The sequence below is a fragment of the Sinocyclocheilus grahami genome, unplaced genomic scaffold (assembly GCF_001515645.1).
Source record: "Sinocyclocheilus grahami isolate Dianchi unplaced genomic scaffold, SAMN03320097.WGS_v1.1 scaffold300.1, whole genome shotgun sequence".
Taxonomy (NCBI): domain Eukaryota; kingdom Metazoa; phylum Chordata; class Actinopteri; order Cypriniformes; family Cyprinidae; genus Sinocyclocheilus; species Sinocyclocheilus grahami.
This window is the reverse complement of record NW_015505479.1, coordinates 1,311,352-1,319,400: the sequence shown is the minus strand read 5'-3', so window position 1 is coordinate 1,319,400 and position 8,049 is coordinate 1,311,352. Positions and strand designations below refer to the sequence as shown.

The window sequence follows — 8,049 nt, the reverse complement described above, 5'->3', positions numbered from 1 at the left end:
ATGTGTGAAAAACTTGTTGCATCTTTCCCAATAAGACTCATGGCTGTATTAGATCAAAAGGGTGCTTCTACTAAATACTGAGCAAAGGGTCTGAATACTTAGGACCATGTGATATTTCAGTTTTTCTTTTTTAATAAATCTGCAAAAATGTCAACAATTCTGTGTTTTTCTGTCAATATGGTGTGCTGTGTGTACATTAATGAGGAAAAAAAATTAACTTAAATAATTTTAGCAAATGGCTGCAATATAACAAAGAGTGAAAAATGTAAGGGGGTCTGAATACTTTCCGTACCCACTGTATATACTGATTTTAAAAAAAAACTGTCCCACTAGAGGGTGCTAAAATTATACAAGAAGATTGTATGTATGTACAGTGTGTGTGTGTGTGTGTGTGTAGTGGTCTAGTTAGGTTTAAGGGGTAGGGTTGACAGTGTAACTATATATGTAAATTAATCAATTAATTACATAAGTAATTAAAGAAAGGTATAAGTGCAATGTAAAAACATGCATCTACACAATAAGTGCATTGTATCAAATGATTAATTGCAATTGAAAACAAGCATTCAGATTTTTGTATTTTAAAAGTTTGTATGTTTTATTTCTCGTCTTTTTAGATAACCGGTATCAGTCTCAAACAGGTTTGTTCAATAGTTTGCCAGGTCTTCTTAAGTAAATGGAAAACCTACTTTACCTACTTGAGGTTGTTCCACATCATTAACACACAGTTTTCATGCAATATGGGGAGGAAGAAATATCTTTCTGAGGATGAAAAGCATGAAATAGTGCACCGTCGTCCAAAAGGCATGAAAAAAATATTTTGCACTAATCTCTTTGGCAGGTTTAACAGTCAGATCGCCAGCTTTGTCCAGAGATCATGTGGCAGTCCGGGCCAATGTTGTGTCAGGAGACAAACGTCCAGAGATAAAGAGGCTGATGAAGCGGAAACAAACGGCAACACCTCCGTGGTGCTGCTGAGGAAAGGTACTCATGCATGCATGTTTTGAATTGCTTTGGTTTTGCATGAAATGCATTGGTTCTTGTATCATGCGTAGAATCTGGGTCCTGAAGCAGAAGCGGTTTTTGGATTTGTTCTGAGCTCCAGCAGGTTCAGGACAGGAGTCTCCAGTGGTGATGGTGGATGAGCTGCTTATCTTGAGGCCACACCAGCTCTCATTCCCAGAGGCTGGACTGCGTCTCATGATCACACCACATTTCTCTCCACGCACCCGTCTCACTATGGCCGGACGCATGCTCATCAGTGAGGTGAACTCCAGCATCACTCTTTTATTTTTAATTATTATTATTTTTTAATGTTACATAATACAGAGAATGTCCTTTAAATTCCGATTCAATTGAATTAAGGTAGTAAAGAGGGTGCATGATTGTTAACATTATTAGAGTATGTTTGATGAGAAAATACTTATATTTGAGTCTTTCTACTTCATGTTTAATTCAATATTACTTGCTGTTTCTTTGTAATTAATTGCAAAATTTACTAGCAAGTGTTTTTTTTTTTGAGTGTTGTAATAAAAATCTATTATTTTTAGATTATTTTCAGATATATAAAAATAATGTGGTAGACATTTGTTGTGCTGGTTTACAAAATCTCTGTTTAACTTGATGGATGTTAATTGTTTTGATAGTACTGAAGACAAAAATGTCTAATAAATTGTTTTTATCATGCGTATCATATGTTCTATATATCATATAGAATAAATAGGACAGTTTGTCAATATTAACAATGTAGTTTTTAGTCACAAAACTTGTAAATACACTAATATTTTTTAAGTTATGAATGAAACATCATTGGAGCAAGTTTTACAGGATACTACTAATTCAGTTCAAAATTAGATTTTGAATAACCCTGTATGATGGTGACTGGCACTGGCACTAATGACACACCAGAATGTCAATTCCTCATTTCAGAGACAAAGACTGCTCCGGGAGGATAAGATGAGCAGGACCTCAGTGAAGACATTCGGCTCTAGAGGGATAGTAAACGGAGGAAGTCTTGAAGCACAGCAGACACCTGAGGACACAGAAACGACGGATGGTAAGAAAGGAGTGAAGGTGGAGGTGGAAAACTCTCAGCCTGAAGAAGAGGATGAGGACGGGGACGAAATGTTCAAACCTCTCCATTTTCCTGGTTAGTGCATGAAACCAGATCAGATTCAAATAATTACTGTTAATAGCATGCAGAAAGTTTCCGTTATTGGTTTATTTTGCAGCTTTTGGTAGGCCTAGAGAATCTTAGTTACATATATCTAACATGTATACAACTGTATGTAATGTCAAGTCAAACTGAGTCACATTTATTTATATAGTGCTTCATACAATACAGATTATTTTAAAGCTGCTTCACATTAAAGGAAGAGTTAAACCCAAAAATTAAAATGGCCATCCAAGATGTAGATGAGTTTGTTTCTTCATGGGAACAGATTTGGAGAAATGTAGCATTACATCACTTGCTCACCAGTGGATGCTCTGCAGTGAATGGGTGCCGTCAGAATGAGAGTCCAAACAGCTGATAAAAACATCACAGTAATCCACAAATAATCCACACCACTCCAGTCCATCAGTTAACGTCGTGAGAAGACAAAAGCTGCGTGTGGACTGGAGTGGTGTAGATTACTTGTGGATTATTGTGATGTTTTTATCAGCTGTTTGGACTCTCATTCTGACGGCACCCATTCACTGCAGTGGCTTAGTTTTTTTTTTGGGGGGGGGGGGGGTGAACTATTCCTTTAAGATAGGACCTATTGTTTATCTCAGTAATTAAACACACACACACACACACATATTTTATATATATATACACATACAAAATGCATTCAGAAGTAATCAAAATAGTGTTTTGAGAATATTTAGTGGTTATTTAGTCTCTGTGTGCATTAGCTGGCTACTGTGCGCGTCTGAAGTGGCTTGTGTCCTGGCCGCTGGCTGTTCTGCTGTATTACACAGTGCCTAACTGTGTTTTGCCACGTTGGCATCGCTGGTTCATGGTCACCTTCATTGCTTCAACCATTTGGATTGCTATTTTTTCCTACCTCATGGTGTGGATGGTAAGGAAAGATCCAAATTAAATATTAAATATATGATATTTGTACCAAATATACCTTCTTCTTTATCTTCTTTTATCTTTACTCTCTTCTCATTCCATTAGTTGGTCAATTATGCTGATTTTTGTCATTATGTGGCATGTTTTGCAGGTCACCATCATCAGCTACACACTTGGTATTCCTGATTACATCATGGGAATCACTTTCCTGGCTGCTGGCACTAGTGTACCTGACTGCATGGCGAGCCTCATCGTCGCCCGCCAAGGTGTGTAACCTTTATATGCACAATAAATTGTTTGTATGCATGCTTTTATTATCTTTAATATCATATTTGTTGCCTAATACAAAGAATGTCTTTGAAATTCTAATTCAATGTCTGAATTTGACCTGAGGTAGCAGAAAGGATGCAAAATTAAGGACAGAGAATTTAAATAAATGAAATTCAAAGAAATTCATGATTAGTTTAAACTAGATTATTAAAAAAATGTCAAGACAAACTTTGGTGTTGGCTTGAGAAAGCCTGGTGACGTTTAAAGTAGTTTTAAAATCTTGGGCCTGGTTTCACAGACAGGGCTTAGACTAAGCCAGGATTAGGCCATAGTTCAATTAGGACATTTAAGTAATTTTGAAACAGCTCAGACTTAGATTTTAGTCTGGGACTAGGTTTAAGCCTTGTCTGTGAAACCGGGGGTTGAAGTTTGAAGATTAAGTCTAAAGGTTTTAAATTTTAAATTGTTTAAAGTACTTTAAAAAGGTACAATTTTGAAGGTTTTAAGGCCAGATAGTCAATAGATTGTTAGCATGTTTTATGCAGTTAGTTTATCTCAGAATGTTGTTAGCATTTTGATTTCATTGTTTTAGAATGTTGCTAGCATGTTTAAGCAGTTTTACAGCATGTTTTAACACGTTGCTGGCATGTTTAAGAACATTGATAACATGTTTTAGAATTTTGCTAGCCTGTTTTAACACATCGCTAACATGTTTTTGAACATTGCTAGCATTTTTGCATGTTTAAGCATGTTGCTAGCATGTTTCAACATTTTGATGTTTCTTTCAACATGTTACTAGCTGGTTTTAGCATTATATTTGTAAAATGCATTACATTCTGGTTGTATATTGTGTCTCAGGAATGGGGGACATGGCAGTGTCAAACTCCATAGGCAGCAATATCTTTGACATCCTGCTGGGACTGGGCTTCCCCTGGGCTCTGAGGACGCTAGTAGTAGATCATGGCTCAGCAGTGAGCGTTTGACTTATTTTATTGTTCGTCCAGTGTAGATGCAGTGTCCCTGCTGATGCTTTCCTCTGACTGCTCTCTGTCTTTTGTCAGGTATTCATCAATAATAAAGGCCTGGTCTATTCTGTCATCCTGCTGCTCGCATCAGTCTTCCTCACGGTGAGTAATGCATACCCATAATCACTATATACAAGAACATACACCATATTTGGTCGGGGTGCTTGGAGGCACAACAGAGGCTGCTTGGGCGGTGGTCCGGCTGTGGCAAGACTTGGCCCCTTCCTCTTCCTGTACCGCAGATCAGGATGACGCCTGAGGCGCCGGGTCCAGCGCCATCTTGGGCCGGGGTCCCTGGCGTTTAGGGAATGGCTTAAAAGCTAGTGGCGCTGGAGGTGCGGGCTTTGCGGGATGCTGAGTCGACACTGTCTTGGGGCGACTGGAAGCAGCTGCAGAACTGGAGCGCTTTGGAAAGAAGTGTCGCATTGCCTGGGACGACTTCTGTGCAGTAGTGAAGCGTTTGGCGAAACCCTCGACTGCAGAACCAAACAGGCCAGTGGGGGAGACCGGGGAGTCGAGGAAGGGGACCTTATCCACATCCTTGATATTCGTAAGGGTCACCCATAGGTGGCGTTTGAGCACCACTAGGCTGGCCATGGATCTGCCGATCGCCTGAACCGTCATCTCGGTGGCATGCAAAGCCAGGTCGGTCTCGCTGCACAGCTCCTTAAAAGCTGCCGGGTCTGGGCCGGACTCGTCCATGCAGCGGAGCAGTTTGGCCCGAACGACCTGGAGGACCGCCATGGAGTGACGTGCCGATGCCGCTTGTCCAGCTGTCGAATAGGCTCGTCCAGCGAGAGCTGAAGTCGTCCTACATGGCTTGGATGGGTGGGCGACCTTTGCCTTCCAGCCGATGGCCGTGGGCGGGCAGAGATGCGCGGCCACTGACTCATCCAGGGGAGGTGGTCTGTCGTACCCTTTTTCTACAGTGCCGTCGACCGATGTGAGGGCGGACGAAGAGAAGGCACGTAGGCGGGCCGAGTAGGGGGTGCGCCAAGATCTGGTGATCTCGTCGTGGACCTCTGGGAAGAATGGTGAAGCTCGTTGTCGAGGGGCTTGATGGCGCCCTGGCAAGAACTACTCATCCAGGCAGCTATGGGTGGGCTCCTCTGGCGGAGACCACTCCAAGCCCAGCTCCTCCACAGCTTTAGACAGGACGTGGAACAGTTCAGCATGGTCCGTGCTGGTTGCGCTGGGCTCTTCAGACGGCAGGGGGGCAGGGTCGTGAGACGAGTCCGACAGCTCCTTCGCATCTGAAGCCGCCAGAGACATGCTGTCGTCCATAACGTCACACTCGCTCCCACCGAAAAAGACCAGATCGCTCGCAGCCGCAGAGGGACGCTGGTCCGGGTGAGAGAAAAGGACGGGAAGAACCTCTCTATGTGGAGAGAGTGAGGCACGCGGGGGCTCAGCCGGCGTGGGCTCACTTATCACTGAGCGCTGAGTTCCTCTGCCCCGCTACTTTTCCCTCACAGGCTCCTGGGAGGAAAAAAGCGGGAGGGCGCGAGGGGCGGAGTCGCTTTCTGAAAAGAAAGCTATCCACAAGCGCAGAGAGGCGAGACTCATATCCTCACAATGAGGACATGACGTCTCAGTGAGTGCAGCTTCAGCATGGGCGGCATAAAACGCACCGTCAGCGGCAGTAATGGCATGGCATTTGCAACAACGCCAAGAGAAAATTTACTCTTAGAAATTTGCTCTGATAGAAATCGCCGGATGGCAGCAGGGGACCGGAAGACGACAGCTGCTGCAGACGCTGAAGGCTGCTGGGGAGTGGCGAAGTCAGCTGAGCACAATGCTGTTAGTGTCCATGTTGACTCTGTGTGTGTGTGTGTGTGTGTGTATGTGTTTGTGTGTTTTGTAGGTCCTGAGTGTCCATCTGAATGGCTGGAAGCTGGATCGGAGACTAGGTCTTGGTCTCATGCTTCTTTACTCCATCTTTCTGCTCTGCTCCATCCTCTTCGGTCAGCTCTAGAAGTGCCACACTCTTCAGTGCGTTCTTGTTTTAGTTTCATTATTAAAGTGCTTTTACTGTAGATCAGGTACTAAATCTTGGCTGATTTCATGCCTGCGTACAGTGTAGCAGCAAGAGGAAATTGTGTGCTCTACAGAAGCAACCTCAGAATGGTTTTCAGGATCCAGTCAGTCCATTGTTCTGTCCACAGCAAGAACTGATAAGGCTTTTGAATGACTAATTAAGCACAGCTTCAAGCTGGAAGGTTTACTGTATAATATAATGGTTTCTCTCTTCAGTCAACCCAGGATGCTGATGACTTACAAGAATGCTGAAAAATTACAGTCAGACACTGTTTAGCTGCTTATGACTTCAGTAATTCTTCTTGGCATGTTTTACCCTTGTGAAAAATAAGTACATTTATTTATTTATTATTATGGAAGTAACATACTTTAATATACTTAAGTGTGAACTGAATGTAATGTTTTTGGACACTTAATTGAATGTTATTTGCAATTAATGAAACTGTGTTGCAGTTTAAATTTATTTTAAATGCAATTAGCTGAAATTTAGAGTGTTTTTGACCTGCTTAAGTATTACTGAAGCACATCTTTATATGTAATTTCAGAATTTTGTCTGTCTTTCAAATATGGTTGAAGTTTGAAGTATTTAAATATATTTGTAATTACACATTTATAATGATGAAGTTGCAATCTAGTACATTGAATATATATATATATATATATATATATATATATATATATATATATATATATATATTTCTTCTGTGTATTGCGGTTACAGCCATGTTCAGAGCATCTTTATTTCCTAAAGCTCTGCATTACAGTTCAATAACTTTATGCTTGTTTTTTTTTTCTTGTAGGGAAGTGTTACTGATTTTAAGGGCTTTAACCCGAAGTGCCTCCTGCCGAACAGTCTGGAGTACTGGACGTACCCAGGCTCTCTCACAACTCCTCCACTGTATGAGAGCGTCACATGGATTTTGCTGAAAGAACCTATTTATGTGTCTGAGAAGCAGGTGAGTTGCAGGTTTTTGGTTTTCTTTCACTTTATTAACCTTATTTATTAACTGAATTGCTAGTGTTTGTCATGACCATCATCTGGTTATTGACAGATGTCGGTTTATGAAAATGAATGGTTGTGGAGGGAGATGGATGTGGGAAGCACTCCCGCTGAATCAAAGTCATTGGTATTGATGTAAATTAGGGATAGTCCACAGTATCCCAGTATGCTGGTGGTGACAGTGAATCTGGTCAGAAATGATCTCATCTGCTGACATGATTGCATGTCTGGTTTCTTTAACTGATTTTGCATAAATAAATGATTTGTGTGTGTGTACACATACGTTTGTTTCTGTGAATTGCGGGGACTTTCTATAGACTTCTATTACTTTTATACTGACTAAACGATATTCTCTATCCCCTAACCCAGGGGTAGGCAAGTTCGGTCCTAGAGAGCCGCAGTTCTGCAGAGTTCAGCTCCAACCCTGAAAACAAAACTCACCTGCCTATAGCCTTAGTAATCCTGAAGACATTGATTGGCTTGTTCAGGTGTGTTTGATTAGGGTTGGAGCTGAACTCTGCAGGACTGCTGCTCTCTAGGACCGAACTTGCCTACCCCTGCCCTAACCCAACCCTAAAACCTAAACCTACCCCTTACAGAAAACCTGTTTGCATTGTTACACTTACAGATAAACGTAATTTACTACTTTTAATATATTT

At 41.6% G+C, this 8,049-nt stretch overlaps 2 protein-coding genes across 2 annotated transcripts in view; both read left to right on the top strand.

The window, feature by feature from the left end:
* The window catches only part of LOC107601150 (sodium/potassium/calcium exchanger 3), a 14,162-nt gene extending 7,636 nt beyond the window's left edge, over positions 1-6,526 (top strand). The window contains exons 7-14 of the mRNA XM_016293206.1: positions 839-981; positions 1,103-1,263; positions 1,927-2,146; positions 2,896-3,062; positions 3,210-3,324; positions 4,187-4,299; positions 4,390-4,455; positions 6,218-6,526. Of these exons, the coding sequence (XP_016148692.1) occupies positions 839-981; positions 1,103-1,263; positions 1,927-2,146; positions 2,896-3,062; positions 3,210-3,324; positions 4,187-4,299; positions 4,390-4,455; positions 6,218-6,328 (1,096 nt within the window). The 3' untranslated portion in view covers positions 6,329-6,526. The remainder of the gene's footprint in view (positions 1-838; positions 982-1,102; positions 1,264-1,926; positions 2,147-2,895; positions 3,063-3,209; positions 3,325-4,186; positions 4,300-4,389; positions 4,456-6,217) is intronic.
* A 430-nt stretch (positions 6,527-6,956) lies between these two features.
* LOC107601149 (carbonic anhydrase 2-like) lies at positions 6,957-7,649 on the top strand. Its single transcript, XM_016293205.1, has 3 exons — positions 6,957-6,965; positions 7,191-7,346; positions 7,443-7,649. Exons 1-3 carry the CDS (start codon positions 6,957-6,959, stop codon positions 7,527-7,529), a joined length of 252 nt encoding a protein of 83 aa, XP_016148691.1. The 3' UTR covers positions 7,530-7,649.
* The last annotated feature ends 400 nt before the right edge of the window (positions 7,650-8,049 follow it).